At 42.9% G+C, this 20,524-nt stretch overlaps 1 protein-coding gene across 3 annotated transcripts in view; it reads right to left on the minus strand.

The window, feature by feature from the left end:
* Positions 1 to 20,524, minus strand: part of LOC139260303 (disintegrin and metalloproteinase domain-containing protein 12) — a 482,943-nt gene that overhangs the window by 10,942 nt on the left and 451,477 nt on the right. Inside the window, exons 18-22 of one of the 3 annotated variants that reach the window (XM_070876752.1) lie at positions 15,801 to 15,909; positions 14,855 to 14,990; positions 11,655 to 11,724; positions 10,468 to 10,716; positions 6,663 to 6,778 (exon numbers count right to left, since the gene is read on the minus strand). In XM_070876752.1, coding sequence (XP_070732853.1) covers positions 6,663 to 6,778; positions 10,468 to 10,716; positions 11,655 to 11,724; positions 14,855 to 14,990; positions 15,801 to 15,909 — 680 coding nt within the window. Of the gene's footprint in view, positions 1 to 6,662; positions 6,779 to 10,467; positions 10,717 to 11,654; positions 11,725 to 14,854; positions 14,997 to 15,800; positions 15,910 to 20,524 lie in introns of all 3 variants that reach the window. The other 2 variants (XM_070876751.1, XM_070876750.1) reach the window with 2 other exon arrangements.

Raw genomic sequence — 20,524 nt, forward strand, 5'->3', positions numbered from 1 at the left:
TAAATAATTGCAAATCTTTTATCTTTTTACCTCAACAATCTGTAACCTCATAGTCAAACACTGCTTCATCACCATCAAGCCAGGTGACCAACCCTGGTTCAATGAGGAGTGTGAAGAGCATGCCAAGAGCAATACCAGGCATACCGTAAAATGAGGTGCAAACCTGGAGAAGCTACAACACAGGACTACATGCATGCTAAACATCTAAAGTTGCATGCTTGAGACACAGCTAAGTGATCCCACAAACAATGGATCAGGTCAAAGCTCTTCAGCTCTACTACATCCCGTCCTGAATGGTGGTGGACAATTCGGCAACTTGGGGGAGGAGCCCCCATGGACATCCCATCCTCAATGATTGCAGGGCCCAGCACTTGTGTGCAAAAGACAAGGCTGAAGCATTCAGAACCATATTGAGCCAGAAGTGCCGAGTGGATGATTCTTCTCGGGTTCCTCCTCAGGTCCCCACCATCACAGGTGCCAGTCTTCAGCCAATTCAATTCATTCCATGTGGCATCAAGAAACAGCTGGGTACACTAGACATAGAAAAGGCTATGGGCCCCTACTACATCCCGGTTGTAGTGCTGAAGACTTGTGCACCAGAACTAGCAGAGTCACTCGGTAAGCTATTCCAGTACAGTTACAACACAGGCATCTGCCCAACATCGTGGAAAATTGCCCAGCTATATCCTGGACACAAAAAGCAAGACAAATCCAAACCGGGCGATTACTGCCCAATCAGCCTACTCCCAATCACCAGCAAGTGGCACTTACCAATTACCTACTCAATGATGCTCATTTTGGGTTTCACCAGGAAAACTCAACTCGAGACTTCATTACAGCCTTGGTCCAAACATGGGCACAAGGGCTGTATTCAAGAGTAGCTCCCCTTGACATCAAGGCAGTATTTGATCAAGTGTGGCACCATGGAGACCTAGTAAAACTGAAGTCAAAGGGTATCATGGTGTAACACTCCAGGAGCTGGAGTCATACCCGGCACAAAAAAAGATGTTTGCTGTTGTTGGAGGCTGATCATTGCTGATGAAGTTGCCCAGGATAGCGTCCTTGGTACAATTATCTTCAGCAGCTTCAACAATGACCTTTCCTCCATTATAAGATTTGAAGGGGGGTTGTTTGCTGACGATTGTGGTGTCCAGTACTAATTCTTCAGAAAATAAAGTAATTCATGCCTGCACGCAGCAAGACCTGGACAACATTTAGGCTTGGGCTGCTAAGTGGCAAATAACATTTGTACCACACAAGTTCCAGGCAATGATCATCTCCAACATGAGGGAGCCGAAGGAGGAGAAATTCAGGAGTGCCCATTTGGGGCTCTAACTTTTGAATGTTGAAAAAATGAGCGCCAGGCGCGAATGATTTTCAGCTTTCTATAAATTTGGTGTTTGCGCTGCAGGAAGGAAGTGGAGCGCTAAGACAAGCGATCCACTTCCTGGAGCACTAAAGGACGCAAGCGGGGCCGTAGTGGTGTAGTGCTACCGCGATCCAAGGCGCTGCCACGATCCAAGGTGCCTTCCATCCTTTAAAGGGAAGTGCCATCGCTGCAGTTAGCTGGTCTCCGACGGCAGCCGCGATCTGGCCTGATCAGCCCCATGCACTCCAACAGAATGCTAGGCTAATCGATCGCGGCGAAGAAGTGAAAAAACGGAAAATAACCATTGCAACAATTCTCACACTTAGCTCAGCCACCTCCCCTTTAACTTGTGCCCCCGAAGCGCCCGGCCTCTTGAACAATGCCTCCTGCAGCTGTTGGTGTTTTCGCCCGGCAATGCTGCAGGGGCGGAACCAAGGTTTGGGTCCGGGGTGCTACCGGGACGATGCGCACGGCAGTGATGCCACGATCTCCGGGCGCAAAGTTTTACTACCGCCACAAACCTCCCGGCCAACTTAGCAGGAGTCATTTATATCGCCTCGCCTGGTCGGTAAGTCGTTAGCACCCCGTTATTACCCACCCCCCCCCCCCCACCCCCAAGGCGATAACGGGAGGAGTGAAGGAGGCTAATTTCTAGGCCTAACTATTTTCCCCATCATCTTGTGCCCCACCATCAAAATCCTGAGGGAGCACTAACTGGTAATTCAATTGCACCAAGCACATAACCGCTGTGGGGCCGAATTTGCCCCGCACTGGGTTTGGAGAGCATAATTTGAATTAGGCGTTTTTTTAGCGACGTCGCGGGATGCGCAGGCACCGGCGCGGATTTGGACGAAAAAATTGTTGTTGCGCTAACAGAGCACTCGCGGGGCACGACGCGAATGCACCGCGTCACGCTGATGCCTCACAACGTTCCTCCCCTTTTAAAGGGGAGAGCCACTGTGAACTCTGCAGCCTCTTTAGTGGTGCCCACTGGGCCACCAGGGAGGGGGTCGGACGGGCCTGCATGTTGGTTGTCGGGCCGACTGAGAAGAAATGGCGGCTGCTGCGCTACCACCTCCCCTTTAACGCCGGCTGGGACACCAATTTTCCCTGAGGGGCGCAAAGGGGTCGGTGCGGGTGATAAGGGGTCGGTGCGCACCGTTATCGCCGACCGGTGGTGTTAACTGGCAATGCGCAAAGGGGCAATTTCGGCCTCTGTGACTACTAGAGCAGGTCAGAGGCCGGGTATTTTGTGGCACGTGGTGTAGCTCCTGACTCCCCAAATCCTCTCCACTTGCTTGGCTGGGTGCAGCTTCAACAGCATTCAAGTTATGTCCTAAATTCAGGACCAAGCAGTCCACTTGATCGGCACCCCATCCACTACTCTAAACATCCACCCGCCTTCACCACCGGCGTACCGTGGCTTCAGTGTATATTATCTACAGGATGCCCTGCAACAAGTCACCAAAGCTTCTTCGATAGTACCTCACAAACCCATGGCCTCCATCACCTAGAAAAACAAGGGCAGCAGTCTGTTTCTATCTACTCTGCCCCAACACTTCATAATTTTAAACACCTCTAACAAATCACACCATTTACTAGAGTTAAGCGTACTTCATGTAAATTATTTATAAAATAATCTGTCAAAAATAAATTGTTACCAACAACCAGTTGTATTTATATAGCACTTTTAACATAGCAGAACATCCCATGGCACGTCACAGAAGCGGAATGAGAAAGAAATTGGCACCACGCCAGAGAAGGAAACATTGACACAGATTTTGTTGTAGCAGGTCGTCTAATGGCGTCTGCTGTTAGTTAGTTGCCCTTGCATGTTTAGGTTTTTACATTTTGTGGATGGCAAATTGCTTTAAGTACGAGCTAATAATGGGCCAGCGAGGGACCTGAGAGAACAGGGCAAGCATCCGAGTATCTCCTTAGCCAATCAGACCGAAGGATTGTGAAATCAACAGTGCAAGGACAGAGAAGGAAGTGTAAATTAGAGTGGGTGAATTTAATATCAAATCAGGGACAGGAAGAGAAATAAAGAGGGAAAGAAAGACTGGATTAAGAGGAAGAAGAGACAGAAAGGAAAAGTAATTTTTTTTTTAAATATAAAATTTTTTAAATGCCCAACAACAATTAATACCTGAAAGAATGAGACTCCACATTTATCTGTAACAGTTAATTTTCAGTGCCAGAGAGGTTGACTGGCAGTAATTAACACTTATCACGTCGTTAAAAGGGTGCTTAGACTTGAAAGGACAAGACTTAACTATGTGTGGCGAGTTTAGTTTGGATCTACGCACAAATACAGCAACTTTACGCTATTCAATGCATGTCAAAGGTGAGGCAGACAGTGAGATGCCGTTTTCATGAAGTTAACGGCTGAGGGGTACAAATTGGATATTCACGCATCTGCCCCTTGCCTGACGATGCTGTAGCATTTGCACATAAATAACGGCGAGCACCATTAGCCTCAACGTTATTTTGAGAGCAAAATCTGTCCCATTAGGTTAGGTAGCCAAAAGCTTGTGCAAAGAGGTAGGCTTAAAGGAGAAGTGAAAGGTGGAGAGGCAGACAGGTTTAGGGAGGGAATTTCAGAACTTACAGCCAAGAATAGTGGGGCAAAAGAAGTGGGGGATGCACAAGAGGCCCAGGTTGGAGGAATGCAGATTTCTCGGGGGTTTGTATGGCTGGAAGAGGTTACAGAGATATGAAGGAGCATAACCATGATAGTTACACCAAACTATTAGCATTTTAACAATACAGTTCTGAGTTGCAGCACTTCAGAATAAATGAAATAATCTGCTTTCATTGCCGGATTAAATTGCATTGAATACCACAGATTTAAATAGCACTACTCAATAATAATGTGATATTCTGCATCTGTCTCCAGAATACAAATCATACCTTCAGATTTCAAATACAGCTTTTCAATGCAATCACTTTTCAGGGTAGCTTTGGATGTTATCTGACATTACACATAGAATGGGCAGAGTTGGCACCTGAAATCTGACAAACGATGACCCTGAGAAACCTCAATTAATTGCTGTTTCTCTGCTTTTGCATCCAATTTCTTTGTCTCTTGTTTCTGCTGAACTATAATGTCTATCAGGTCTTAATCAATCCGAGTATTCCGAATTCATCTTTGCAATACATTGATATTGAGCTTTAATTAAAAATTATCTTTTAAAACATAGCATGCTGGTGGTTCTGTGTGCTGTACCAAGCAGCAGTAAGGCACAGCTTCATAACGTATAAGATTATGAGGGGGCTTGACAGGGCGGATGCAGAGGGGATGTTTCCACTGATAGGGGAGACTAAAACTAGAGGGCATAATCTTAGAATAAGGGGTCGCCCATTTAAAACTGGGATGAGGAGAAATTTCTTCTCAGAGGGTTGTGGATCTGTGGAATTCGCTGCCTCAGAGAGCTGTGGAAGCTGGGACATTGAATACATTTAAGACAGAAATAGACCGTTTCTTAAACAATAATGGAATAAGGGGATATGGAGAGCAGGCAGGGAAGTGGACCTGAGTCCATGATCGGATTAGCCATGATCGTATTTGTTAAGTATGGAAGAACTCCACAAGACTGAGTACTGTGAGCTAAAACTGATGTGACCTTAGTCTCTTTAATACAACTCCAGAGTGCCTAAGCAGCATGGCAGACAACCTTTTATACTCCCTTGCATGAGGTGTGCAGGTGATCCTTAGGCCTCCAACAGTTGCGCCCTCTGGTGGCAAGTCTTACACAGTTACAATGTTTACATACACAACAGTATTAAATGGCGGAGCAGGCTCGAGGGGCTGTATGGCCTTCTCCTGCTCCTATTTCTTATGTTCTTATGTTCATGCCTGCAATACAAATTCTTAATTTTGGCTGTGTCGGGCAGCTGACAAGCAGAGTCTCCATGCTTCCTCACAGGGAGTAATGCAAAACTGACAAGAAAGTGAACTTTAATAAACCTCCGAACAACAAGCTCAAAAGTAAAACTGGTGGATGATTGTAAGCCTCTTGATCAAATAATGATTTGCAGTACCAGGCGATCCAAGTTGAAAGGAGAGAGAAGAGAACTCTTTAAACCCCAACCACCTTCACATCTAATGCATATCACACATAGACAGAAAGTTGTCTTAAAAAAATGAATGCTTCAGCACATTCAGATCCCCAAAAAAGGCAAGTTGATCTACAATTCCTATGGTTATGTATCGGAGTTTCAATAATGTCTGGAGAGTAATATCTACCACCACTGACTTTTAATAGATACTCTGTTTTGGCTTCTGGTACCTGAGTCCATTCCACCATGCTTCATGTAAACCACAGAACAACATGTTAATATCATGATGGTTTCAGTTGATGTAGAAGCATGAGGACTCAGATGTCATACACAAGCTCATGAGCACAAGAAACATAAGAAATAGGAGCAGGAGTAGGCCATTTGGCCCCTCGAGCCTGCTCCGCCATTCAATAAGATCATGGCTGATATGCTCATGGACTCAGCTCCACTTCCCTGCCCGCTCCCCATAACCCTTTATTCCCTTATCGCCCAAAATCTGTCTATCTCTGCCTTAAATATATTCGATGACCCAGCCTCCACAGCTCTCTGGGGCAGAGAATTCCATAGATTTACAGTCCTCAGAGAAGAAATTCCTCATTTCAGTTTTAAATGTGCGGCCCCTTATTCTAAGACTATGTCCCCTAGTTTTAGTTTCCCCTATGAGTGGAAATATCCTCTTTCCATCCACCTTGTTGAGCCCCCTCATTATCTTACAAGTTTCAATAAGATCACCTCTCATTCTTCTGAATTCCAATGTGTATAGGCCCACCCTACTCAACCTATCCTCATAAGTTAGCTCCTTTGGAAACAACCTACTGACCTTTCTCTGAACAGCCTCCTGCAAATATATCCTTCCTTAAATACGGAGACCAAAACTGTATGCAGTACTCCAGGTGTGGCCTCACCAATACCCTGTACAGTTATAGCAGGACTTCTCTGCTTTTATACTCTGTCCTCCTTGCAATAAAGGCCAACATTCCATTTGCCTTCCTGATTACTTTCTGTACCTTCATACTAACTTGTTGAGTTTCATGCACAAGGACCTCCTTGGTTTCTGGAAGTACAACAAATCTGTACAATGCTTGTTTGTATGGAAGCACACAGGATATTTTTGTTCTCCGCTACCAAATGTAATCAGCTTAGCTGTTTTTTCATGAGTTTTTTTCACTCACTTTCAAATAAAAGCTGAAGCCACTGCTTTCTCTGACAGTGAATTGTATAAATAACTCACCTGACAGGCTTGATGTGGATCTCAGGGTTCTGCATGGAGGAGGCATTCAATTGGGATGGCCGGTTTATGGGATTCGCTGGCAGAGGTTTTTGTGGAGGACTACGTATAGAAGGCCCCTGTAATCAACACAAAAAAAATAGGGTTAGCGATTTGAGAAAATCAAGCAAACCAGGTAGAAAAGTAAATAAATGGTTGTATTGTTCATAAATATACAACTGCAGAAATGCTAGGATTCCTCACTGCGAAGAAAGTGGGGAATGCACAAGAAGCCAGAGCTGGAAAAACTCAAGAGTTCCCGGAGGGATGTCGGGCTGGAGGAGGTTACAGAAACAGGGAGCGGCAAGGCATTGGAGCAATTTGAACATGAGAATAAGAATTTTAAAATTGAGGTATTGGTGGAACGGGAGCCAGTTAGAATATGAGTAGCAGAGTTTTAGATGAGCTCAAGTTCACCAAGGATGGAAATTGGCTGTGTGGTTGATAATGAAGAAGAAAGCTGCGGACTGCAGGAAGATATCAATCAACTGATCAAGTGTGCAGAACAGTAGCAAATGGAATTTAATCCAGAGAAGTGTGAGGTAATGCATTTGGGGAGGGCTAACAAGGAAAGGGAATACACATTAAATGGTAGGATACTGAAGTATAGAGGAACAAAGGGACCTTGGAGTGCATATCCACAGATCCCTGAAAGTAGCGGGTCCGGTAGATAAGGTGGTTAAGAAGGCATACGGAAGGCATAGAATACAAGAGCAGGGGGGTTTACGCTTGAACTGTATAAAACACTAGTTAGGCCACAGCTAGAGTACTGCGTGCAGTTCTGGTCACCGCATTACAGGAAGGATGTGATTGCACTGGAGAGGGTACAGAGGAGATTTACGAGGATGTTGCCGAGAGTGGAAAATCTAAGCTATGAGGACAGATTAGATAGGCTGGATATGTTTTCATTGGAACAGAGGAGGCTGAGGGGAGACCTCATTGTATAAAATTATGAGGGGCCTAGATATAGTGAATAGAAAGGACCTAAGTCCCTTATCACCTCTGGGGGCATAAATTTTAAGTAATTAGTAGAAGTTTTAGAGGGGATTTGAGGGGAAATTTCTTCATGCAGAGGATTGTGGCAGTCTGGAACTCACTGCCTGAAAGGGTGGTAGAGGCAGAAACCCTCACCATATTTAAAAAGTGCTTGGATGTGCACCTGAAGTGCTGTAACCTGCAGGGTTACGGACCTAGAGCTGGAAAGTGGGATTAGGCTGGATAGCCTCTTATTGTCCGGCATGGACACGATGGGTTGTAATGGCCTCCTTCCGTGCTGTAAACTTCTATGATTCTATGGAAGATGGGAGGACCATTGGAATAATCAAGTCTCAAGGTAACGAAAGCATGGATGAGGCTTTCGGCAACAGCTGGATAGAGGCAGGAGCGGAGACGGGCGATATTACGAAGGTGGAAGAGGCTGTTTTTTGTGATGGAGAGGATGTGAGGTCGGAAGCTAAGCTCAGGGTCAAATAGGACTCCAAGATTGTGACAGTCTGGTTCTGGTTGAAACAGAGGCCAGCGAGGGGGATAGAATTGGTGGCTAAAAAGAGTTGGTGGCGCAATTTTGTGTGAAAAAGCTTACGTTAATTAATAGCGTAATATTCATCTTACTTTAAATGTGCCAATTGAATTTTTTAGCTGCAATATTGCAGAGGGTGAGGTTTTTAAAAAAAATTTAAAAATCATATATGTGATTTTCTGCTGTGGAGTCATTTTGTTTGTCAAATGGTGACTGTTCCAGATACATTACACTCTTGGACTCGAATGTGGTTAGCTGCCACCAATACAATGGAGGATAATAATCGGTCTTCTGCTGATTAATGATTATAATTGGGAGTGTAAATTACTTGCAATCTGTAAAATGTTCTGTTTGCTGTTCATTTTCAAAGTGCTAACATACTTAATAACAATAATTGTTTTATTCATTATGGTAAATAATAACCTTTTACTACTTTTGTTTAATAGGAAGAGATTTAACATGTTCAGTCAGGCAAAGAAAAAAAATAGTAATTGCACATAAAAGACCACAAGCCCTTCCCTTCTCCCCCTCCACCACACGTAATAGAATAAAATCCCAATGTTATTTTCTAATAACAGCAACTGTAAAATAAATAAATATTATCCGGTCCATCACCATCTGACAAAAGGAAAAAGATAGGTTATCATTTTGGGAGTGAGCCTGTCTTTTCTCTTTTCATGCACCGACAGTTATGAGTATATCTGACATTTTCTGGTTTTATTTCAGACTTCTAGCATTTGTAGCTTTTTACTTTTTATATGACCTAGATCATTTTGGACTCTTTAGAGATGTTCAAATATTTAATCACGCAAATTTAAATGGAGCTCTAAACATTCGAGTCAGAAGGCTGGTGTTGCCATGGTAACATGGCATGCAAGACCTTTTATGATATTTGTGTACAGAAGGCAGTGGAATGATGCAGTCAGAGATGTAATTATGTCGTGTGTCACTCACTGATGCTACAAATGCATTTTTAAAATTAGACTTTATGTAAAAGCCTGCATGGTAAAAGTTAACACCGAGTAGATAAAGCACCTCCATCAGCACTACCGTTTCCCATAGAGCTGCTTTTATGTTGCACTAGTGGTGTCTTTTGACATCTGGGAGTCTTGCAGCTGCCTGAAACCCTAGCTGGTTTAGTGAATCCTGGCAACTTTATTTTTGGGTTACAGACAGCTGTGTGAGACATGGGGGTCAGGAGCAGCTTTAGAAGCAGTTTTCAAAGTAGTTTATGCCTGGGTCTTTCAGAGACGGAAACTTACCGAAAGCAAAGCCACCCCTTAAATGGTCAACAAAAGCCAAACTTACACCAGATCACCGCTAAAGCAAAAAGCCCTATTTAAATCTAATTGGAATTTGAATTCCAGATTTCCCCTGGAGAAAAAGAACCACAGCTGGTCACTGTACAAGGAGTGTCAGCCGACCTCTTATCCTGCACTCTTTTCCTTCTCTTTGTCCGACTGATAAATATTTCAACACATTCTCAGAAACAGGATTTTTTTTTCTGCCTTCTTCAGGCTTTTATCTCTACTTCACTCAAATGCTACCATAGCTTAAAGGTGGCAACAGAAACATGATGTAAAATGTTGATTTGTAAATTCAAAGCAACAAGAGCACATGAGCTATAGTATGTCCACGTAAGCTTTCGAAGACAAAGATGGCAGGTGCTGGAGATCATGCATGGGAGAACTTCCTTGAGGCTTTTTTTGCTCCGTCACCATAACGTTGACAGAAGTTTAACGGAAAATCTGGATGTTGTGAGCTACCATTTTTATCTCAAGAGAAGTCAGCTCGGTAAATCTATTTCATTGGAAACAACCAAGAGCCAGCTTGAAGCTCTTGGAACTGGTGTTTTACATATATTTAGTATTGTCATAGAATCGTTTATTTTGAAGAGAACTTTATAGTAAACTCTTCAGAAATAGTGACATGTCTGACAGTAATGAAGTTTGATGAAGTTTGAAAGTTGGCTTGGTTTCCATAAACTAAATAGCAGTAACCTTTGATAACTAACATAATAAAGTTAATTATTAATAGCCTGAATAAAACAACAACCTCGACTTAACTTCCTCTGTTTTACTTTTAATACTTTAATAGTTAATAATATTCCAAAATTTTCAGTGAAAAAGGCCAGAATCATTCGTAAATGTTGTAGAAACATCTTAGAGACAGCTCTTTTCAAGTAATAGACAAATTTTTAAGCATGTGGTGTCATTTTAGACCTCAGTAGTAGACAGAAGACATGCCTACCTGTGGATTTCTGAAGGAAGGGTTGGCTGGCAGTGGTCTGCTTGGTACTCCAGAATTAGACTCCATGCTGTGGTTCAGTGGTGGCAGGACCCGCTGAGGTGTCAGGGAAAAGTGCAAATTTGCTCTTCTGACTGAATTCGGTAGTGGATTACTGATGTGAACCGGCTGATAGCAGGTTGGCCCTCGCACAGCTTGATCTCGCACATTAGGAGGTGGGAATGAGCTGGCAGGCTGCAGATTGTCTGTCTGCTGAAATAAATAGACAACAAAAATGAACTATAATAAAACTTTTCCTATCACGTAATAGTTTTCCTGAGATCATATTAATTATCATATGAAACTTTTCTCAAGGAATTATTAATTAGTTGTTGAGTAAAGCATTAATAGAGGGCATATTTTTGACAAAGAACAAATGCTCACCACTGTTAAATACTGGAAGACATATAGGCAAAATTGCCGTAGGCCCAGATTGGGGCGGAAACCAGCTGGGGCCGGGACTTTCTGCACCCGGCGCAGAAATCCCGCCCCCGACACTGATTTGGGTTCACCGTCCCTCAAAGGAAGTGGAGTGCAATCTTGCGCGCTCCACTTTCATTAGGGGGGGGTCCCGGGGCGCTACTCGGACGAGGACTGCAGTACTAGACGGATGCCCCATGTAGCGCTGATGCGCTTCAATGTCCCTCCTCTTCGTTTAAAGGGGTGGGCTGCTGCGCACACGGCAAAGCCTCTGATGGCCTCCACTGGGCCACCAGGGCAGCGTGGGACTAGGCCTGCAGTCCGGAACCGAAAACAGAGTGACAGACTGCACGGTGGCGGCCCGGACTATGCTAGGAATCAGATACTGGCGCCGACCAGAGAGTCGGCAAACCAAAAAGGTGGCAATGCTGGTACCCTCCCCTTTAAGTTAATGGGAGCTGGCATTGCCATCCTCTTGTGCCAGCCTTGCGGGCAGCAGGACAATGTCCCACCTCGGGTCATTAGTGGTCAGTGCGGGGCGGTGAGGGGTTACCACCGGTTGCACAGCGGCCCAGGGCAGGTCTCCGCAAACTCCTGTGCAATTTCCCGGGAGCTGGTAGCCCCCGCCCCCCACCCCCCCAACGAAAAGTCTCTTCCGCCCTGTCCCGGAGACGCTAACGGGCCTCCAAAAAAAGGGCAATTTTGCCCCAATACATTTTCTGATGACATACCTTGTATATGTTGGCTTGTCTTTTGATGGGAGTTGTGTAGGCAGTGCTGGATTGGCTTGGTGTTGAAGATCTAGTAGGACCCACAGTCGTACAAATAAGAAAAGGTCTTGGTACAGTTAATTTGTACAGATTTAATACAGTCAATTATGATTATAGTATATGAAATCAGAGACAATACAAATACATTTCCAGCACAATTATCATATGATCAAATCTTTACCAGATGCAATTTATTCCAGGCCTTTCTTCCCTCAAATTTCTCCTAATTTTCACCCCCAAAAGTGCTGACTTATGTTACAGTACAATTTCATAGACACCAATAGCCCTCTGATATCTTGTTCATGGGGCTATTCTTCTCCTATATGCAGTTGGTCAGTGAGTTTAGTAGACAGCAACACAAACAAGCCTAGTTCCATTCTTATCTGACATCAATACACAGGAATATTCCAGAAGGGGTCACTGGATGGCACTCAACAGCAGGATCCTTGGCTTATTTTTCTGCATCCTAGCCTGGGGAAACGAAAACCAACTTAGCATCTCCACAGCTGCCTCGTTGAGATCAGTTAACTTCGGACAGACTGGATCAAACTGGTCCCTTTCTGGTTTGTATGCCTTTTTACTGTACTATGCATTGCATTAACCTTAAACCATTGGGATGCTGGTCTTGACTTATTGTTATCAGATTCACAAGTCTGGAAATAGGCCACTTTTTTTCTATTCCTCTCGACTGCATACAACTGTATTTTTAAGGACTGAGTCAAATGGTTTACTGATACTTGTAAGGAGAGGAAATACTTTGAAATGGTAGTGCATTCATTGCTTGAGTTGAAAATGAAGTACAGGTATGTGAAACCAGTTCATGCTGTGAGTTGGCACCCTGTATTTTCATGTCTGATATCTGGCTTCAAATCCAGCCCACATTACTTAATTAGAAGTCTCCTCTCTTTTTGAAAGGCCTAGGGGGCGAAATTGTGTATTGCCCTGTTTGGGGGCGGTAACCTCGATGAGGCGGGACTAGCTGCGTCTGGCACGGAAGACCAGCCCTGCGACCGCAATGTCAGGCGCTTCACTTCCTCTTGAGGGTGGAGTGGGGCAGTAAGCGCGCAAATGTTGCTGCGCCACGCGCCTCTCCGTGTAGCGCTGATATGAGCACAGGGTCCGCCCCTTCCATTAAAGGGGAGGGTACACAACGAGCTCTGCAGTGGGACGAGGGGCCTCCACTACACCACCGGGGTTGCCGGGTGCCATGGCCGCAGCCCGGCACAGATGCGGGGTACCAGGCTGCACCATCGCGGCCTGGTACTCCGCCCTGCGAAAAAAATAACGGAAGGCCGGACCGGTAAGTCGGCCGAGAGGACAAAATGGCCGCGCGCACCTCCCCTTTAAATTTCGCCCCGCAAGCAGAGTGTGGCCCGGTTCGTGACCCGTGAAGCTGGGACCCGGGGTGCTACCGGCGGGAGCGGGGCGCTCCCGGTTTTCCAGCTGCGTGAACTCCTACTAACTCCCGCGCAAGTTCGTGGGAAGCGGTAGCGTCCCCCGCCCCCCGGGCGAGAAATCGTTTGCACCCCGGAGGGCTAACAGGAGTCGCAAACCATGCAAATATCTCCCCTCTAATAGTTAGGGTCCAGAGAAGCAGTAATGTGACTCTACTGCAGTGCCATTTTCTTTGGTAACTATTGGACCAGATGGAGTGCTGAAACCTATGCTGGGTGGTGGTTAAAGTAGAATCTCTTAAAGGGAACACACAGCAAGAATTTTGATAAATCATAACGGTAAATAAAAATCAGAAAATGTTGATAAAACACAGCAGTTCCATCAGCATTGGAAAAGAGGAAATATAGCATAATGTTTTGAGTACAGCCCCTTTGTTCTACTTTTAATTTCAGATTTTCAGCATGTGTAATGTTTTCTTTTGAAATAGAATATATTTCTATACAATGTTACACATCCTGCATCATTTCACACCAAATGGGTCCACCATCCACAAAAAATGCATGCAAAAAACTATATTACAGAGAAAGGGAAATCTCTTCTCTGCACTTTTTATGTTTGATATCAATAATATCTGGTTCTAGGAGCATGCCAATAAAATTAAATTCACCGAAAGGGGAGGCTGAAGACAATAATAGAATATAAATACAAAAACAAAACCACAGCATGTTTTAACTGCTTTATGAGTTTATCTTTAAAACATTTTGCAGTACTTGCCTGTAATAGGAGAGCACAGATTCATCAACTACTATTTATCCACTACTGTTGTCAGCAGCTTTTCCACTGCAACATCAGTGTAACCTCCAATTGCTTTGCTCATTTATAATAAAAATGGTACACCCATTATTAACTACAAATAAATGCTTCCAGGCCTTTGTTACCCATAATTGACATTTTGATAAATTATAGTTCATGGTAATGAGTAATTTAATCAGCGGTACTTTCAACTAGTATTGATAGCAGTACTAATGGGCAAGTAGTGTGTAAGTAGTGGTGATCGTGGGCAGGACAAGGCCAATAGCAGGATTGGTGGGCTGATTGTGGCAGTAAAAGGGCAAGACTCAGGAGTGGCGCTCGGGGCCAGGGCACGGATTGGGCAAGAGTGGCATAAAGCTAAAGTTTGAGTGCATAGCAATGCATATGGAGCTCAGATCACATGCTCGTGCTTTCAATCCAGTATCATTGGAATGCAAAGGTCCATAGAATAAAAGGCTCAATTCATGGATTTCATATTAACAATGGGAACTCAGGCATGTAAGATCCTTTGGTGGTGAAAACAAAAAAGTGTTCGGGCTCAGTTTAATGTAACAGTGCTGTCTGTGTAATAGCTGATGGACTGGTACTCACTGCTGCCATTGGACATGAATTGGAACATCTTCCAGCACTGTTATCCCTTATTTTGATGAATATCAACAATTAATTACATTTCCTGTATGTCCATGAATATTATATTGAATTATTTATAGGGATAGAGACAGAATTTTTAAAATTAAGAAGGATTGTAATTCTGTGGGGAAGGGTAGGAGACAAGAAAACAGTAATGATTACATCCACGATCAATAATTAGGGAACTGGATTAGCCAGGCTCCTCCCCCTCCCTCAGGATCTAATACCGCATTCTTATTAACAAGGCAAGGAAGAAACATCTTCATGAGTCTCCATAGCAAATACTGGATAAAACCTTTAACTTATTGTTTGAAAGACTTTACCTTAATTTTTCTACAGTAGTCATTTTATGTGAGAAGAGAAGTTGAAGCAATGTCTTCCGTTTGAAACACATTATCAGCCCAGCAGTGATAAGACTCAAGATGGTAACTAGTATGCCCACAAACAGGGTGTTGCTTTCTGAAACTCAATGAATCAATACAATTTCAGTTATGACAGCAACATTGCCTTTAAAATAATTTCTGGCAAATTGTACAAAAGTTTAATCAACAATTAATCTAGTTAATCTAGTTTCCCAAATTACAACAGTGACTACACTTCACAAAGTACTTCATTGGCTGTAAAGCGCTTTGAGACGTCTGGTGGCCGTGAAAGGCGCTATATAAATGCAAGTCTTTCTTCTTTCTTTAATTGTGTCACTGATTATTTATTCAACAAATTTCTAAAGTTTGCCTGCCAGGAATTTCCTCAAGAGTTCTCCCAGTCGGCTGCTGTAACTTCGATAGAAGATCGGCATAAACCCCGGAACAGCCGCATAAATGGGATTTCCGCCAAAGTTACGCCAATCAGGAATCCCCTTCCCCCCATCAATCCCGATGAAATTTCCAGACAGCATATTTAGAGCACATTTGAAGTAACATTCTTGTAACAGATATTTGTCCAATTCATAAAGAGCTCATAGAAAATGTAGCTCGAGCTGAAGAAGCTTGTTTTATGCTGCACTGCGGCATGTCAGTGTTCCATACAGGGAGGGAGATTACAGGTTAACATTTTTATACTATCAGCATATTTTCATGTAGAAAACAGGTTTTTATTTCTAACATTAATATCACTTACGCTACATTGACTAGTTTCTAAAATCATGTTTGGTTATATGTACATAAGAAAAATGCTGACATACTTGTATAGAAGCTAATGTCAGTTTGTGTATGTGTGACTATCATAAACACTGATAAGTTGCTATTATAGAAATATACAGTCATTCCTCACCTTCGAGCCTCATTGGTCCACTGTCTATACTCCCCCCTAAACCAGGGTTGTCACAATATGGAGGAGCCCAGTCATGGTCACAGTGGCAGTTTTTATTGTTGTTGCAAACCTATAAACAAGTAAAATAACTTGTAAGTAATTATCAATGTAGGAGCAAAAACCTTAATCAGGGGAAAAGTAATTTGGTAAAATTAAAACCTAAAGTAAGAAAGGCTGAGAGAAAGGTTTAATGCGTTCATGGTAGAATAGCTGAATCCCACATTCCAGCAATTAGGCTGAAACACAGAACAACGGGTCTCACAAGGGCTAGGACTAAGGTCAGAGAAATTCTCTGAAGAGATAACACTTCTATGAGCATCCACAAGATTTATGTAGACAGCTCATAGAAATAATGAGCTTGAGGCCGCCATGTTCCAGTCACACGAAATAACAGAAACAAGGCCCCTTTGAAATCAGTATAGTCAGATGGATCGGTCAAGGACACAGTCTGAGAGCTAGCCTGGGAACACGGTCACAGAAATGTAACACATAACCTATAGGGGGCTTTTCCCTAGCAACAGTGGCCATAACTGAATGTAATTATGAAATCATTAGAAATTGCTGTAATCAATGAAATTAATGTAACTGTAGTAACCAATGATATTGCTGTAACTGTATGAACCAATGTATTAGTAGCAGGTGGGCGGAGACTGGTGGCAACTAACCAGTGGAACACTTCCCCGCGTAGTTTCACCATTTTGACTGTATTTCAACTGTATAAAATGTAACTGCACAGCCTGTCTCACGAGACAGGCGATTAGAGCACTCAGTAGGGGTACTGATGCAACCGGTTCTTCCTTGATTAATCAGGTTTTAATAAACAATTATTTTCTCTATATATGGACCTTGTGTCGAGTGTTATATTTTTAATACTCCACAAGAATTAACATGTTTAAAACAAGAATAAACTTTATTTTTTTGTTTTACTTGACAATTTATGTGCAATACATGTTAAGTAGAAGAATTGTAAAGCAAATAAACTTAGTATCAGTAACTCGCTCAATGTTTCAGATTTTACATTTAGGGTTAATAACAAATAGCTTTCGTGCTGATAGCTCAATTGGTAAATGCACCATAGGGCATGACACTCTGTCTTATATCCAGAAAGACCTGGGCTCAGTTCTTGGTTTGTGCTTGGTTAGCTGTTCTCAGTTGGTAGCTCCATTTAATATCCCTAGCTGGGAGTGAAAAAAATCCAGGGTGCTCTTTCCTGAATGCCATCCAGTGACTACTGCCGGAATTGCTGTGGATATAAGGTGAGGATAGGAAAAGCCCAGTTGTGCTGACCCCCGTGGTTAAACAATCCTAGTTCACCCATGCAAAATGAGCCCTTAGATGAGGTACCAAAGGGCAAATGGGTCATGAGTCACCACCTTCATAAAAGTGGAGGAGAAACGAAAAATATAGAGCAATGGACTAAATTCTAGTCAATTCTGAAATTGTAATTGAGAAAGCTTAATTTTCTAACAATAATTACAACTGACAATGGTCCCATGACTTGGTAACTACCAGAACAATGTTTTACAAAAATCACTTTATCTAGCTAATGGACAATGTGTTGACACACGCATTTATTTAAAAGTACATTTAGATAATGTGGCAGCACAACATGCCATTCTGCTGTGACAAAAAGTAGTAGGATAGAGGATCACAAATGCAATTTCTTATAAAAGCACCCAATCAAGGGTAGCTCAGGCCAAGGCTAGCCACCTCTAAACGGAATGAGAAGATTGGTGAATTATACATAGTTAATCCTGTACAGCTATTTCCCAGTAGTCTGATCCAGAGCAATATAGGCAAAGGGCTCGGAGCAGGTTATGTGCCTGTCTTCTCGGTCAGGTAATGTTATGCAAGGGCAAGGTTGGAAGGAAAATAAATGATAAATGGCAAAAAAGTATAAGCACATTGATGGCATAATTGATAGATAAAAAGCTAATCTAAAATGAATTTTTTGAACAAGCAAAAATTAAAGGATGAAAAACATGAATATCAGTTTTAATATTGAAAACTATCGAATTGATAATGAGAATAGGCTTTTTATGTAATTCATTAAAAAGTTTCCCTTGAATGTCTGAAAGGGATTTTACACAGCTTGTGAAACTGCTTGTTGTTTTTTTTAAAAAAAAAGTTTTTTTATTGAAATTGTTACAGTTGGCAATTTTACATTGTAACATAAAAATAATGGGCCATAATAACAAATAGCTTTCCCGCCGCTAATTTTACTGGGAAAATAAATGGGTTAATTTTCAACTTGCTGCTGGAGCATAAAAATGGCTGGGTTGGCCAACCAATATGGAAGCTACCCAATTTTCCTTTCCATTAAAAGGAAATACGAAGCCAGTAAAGTAGCTCGTTTCCATATAAAGAAAAATGGCCTGACTCACGACGCCAGTTTTATGCTCCGGTGCTAAATTGAAAATCACCCTCAATGTATAGGAACAGTGGTGCAATATAGGTAGAAATATAGGAATACACCATTCATCTGCATTGTGGATTGTTTCTATCCAAAAATAGGTTCATGGGAAAAATGATAAAGCGCCATTTTGTTTTGCTCAAGGGCAGCACAGGCCAGCCCACACTGCGATATATGTGCACACTAGATCCGTGCAGCAGCGCAGGTCTCGAGTCGTCTTGGTTAATCCTTGCTACTGGGCCAAGACCTTGCTCTGTCAAGCCCGTGTGGTGGCTGGTGTGCAACGACCACCATACGTTAAAAAAATCCAAGCACAGGCATCTTCCACACTCCAAGATTTAGTTCGGACCTGGAATTTTAGGTCCATCATTGAAACACCTGTGAACTTTTTGACGTGGAAGCAAGTCAGCGTCGATAAGGTGCCACACAAAAGGTTACTGCAGAAGATAAAGGTACGCGGAGTCAGAGGAAATGTATTAGCATGGATAGAGAATTGGCTGGCGAACAGAAAGCAGAGAGTCGGGATAAATGGGTCCTTTTCCGGTTGGAAATCAGTGGTTAGTGGTGTGCCACAGGGATCAGTGCTGGGACCACAACTGTTTACAATATACATAGATGACCTAGAAGAGGGGACAGAGTGTAGTGCAACAAAATTTGCAGATGACACTAAGATTAGTGGGAAAGTGGGTTGTGTAGAGGACTCAGAGAGGCTGCAAGGAGATTTGGATAGGTTAAGCGAATGGGCTAAGATTTGGCAGATGGAATACAATGTCGGAAAGTGTGAGGTCATCCACCTTGGGAAAAAAAGCAGTAAAAGGGAATATTATTTGAATGGGGAGAAATTACAACATGCTGTGGTGCAGAGGGACCTGGGGGTCCTTGTGCATGAATCCCAAAAGGTTAGTTTGCAGGTGCAGCAGATAATCAGGAAGGCAAATGGAATGTTGGCCTTCATTGCGAGAGGGATGGAGTACAAAAGCAGGGAGGTCTTGCTGCAACTGTATAAGGTATTGGTAAGGCCGCACCTGGAGTACTGCGTGCAGTTTTGGTCACCTTACTTAAGGAAGGATATACTAGCTTTGGAAGGGGTACAGAGATGATTCACTAGGCTGATTTGAGAAATGAGGGGGTTAGCTTATGATGATAGATTGAGTAGACTGGGTCTTTACTCCTTGGAGTTCAGAAGGATGAGGGGTGATCTTATAGAAACATTTAAAATCATGAAAGGGATAGGCAAGATAGAAGCAGAGAGGTTGTTTCCATTGGTGGGGGAGACTAGAACTAGGGGGCACAGCCTCAAAATACGGAGGAGCCAATTTAAAACCGAGTTGAGAAAGAATTTCTTCTCCCAGAGGGTTGTGAATCTGTGGAATTCTCTGCCCAAGGAAGCAGTTGAGGCTGGCTCATTGAATGTTTTCAAGTCAAAGATAGATAGATTTTTAAGCAATAAGGGAATTAAGGGTTACGAGGAGAGAGCGGGTAAGTGGAGCTGAGTCCACGACCAGATCAGCCATGATCTTGTTGAATGGCGGAGTAGGCTCGAGGGGCTAGATGGCCTACTCCTGTTCCTAATTCTTTTGTTCTTTTGTTCTTATGATTCGAGAGACTGCCTATGATGACTCTATGATGATGACATAGATGAAGGATCCATAAGTAAGGTACAGGTGTATAGGGCCCAAGTTTCGGCCTCAGTTGCTCCTGATTTTTTGGAGCAACTAGTGTAGAACGGAGTATCTTAGAAATTCAAATTCTCGGCATTTAGTTTGCTCCAGTTCTAGTCAGTTAGAACAATTTCACTTTGGAACAGAATTTTTTTTTCAAAAGGGGGCGTGTCCGGCCACTTACGCCTGTTTTCAAAGTTTCGGCAGTGAAAACTTACTCCAAACTAACTTAGAATGGAGTAAGTGAAGATTTTTGTACGCTGGAAAAAAGCTTGTCCACACTTTAGAAAATCAGGCGTAGGTTACAAATCAGGTGTAGGGAATGGAGGGGGGGGGGGTTTAAAGGGAAGTTTACAAACATTAAACACTTCAGTTTTACAAATAAAGAGCCATCATCAATAATAAATGATAAAAACATCAATAAATCAACCAATAAATCAATCAAAAAAAATTAATAAGAAATAATTTAAAAAAAATATCAATAAATAAAACATTTTCTACTTACCGACTGCAGCACCGGGAGCCCTCCTACAGCGTGCTGGGATGCCCCCCCCCCCCACCCAGTGTGTCTCTGTCAGTGTCTCTATCTCTCTGTCTGTCTGTCTCTGTGT

This window comes from Pristiophorus japonicus, chromosome 3 (genome assembly GCF_044704955.1).
Source record: "Pristiophorus japonicus isolate sPriJap1 chromosome 3, sPriJap1.hap1, whole genome shotgun sequence".
NCBI classification, from domain to species: domain Eukaryota; kingdom Metazoa; phylum Chordata; class Chondrichthyes; family Pristiophoridae; genus Pristiophorus; species Pristiophorus japonicus.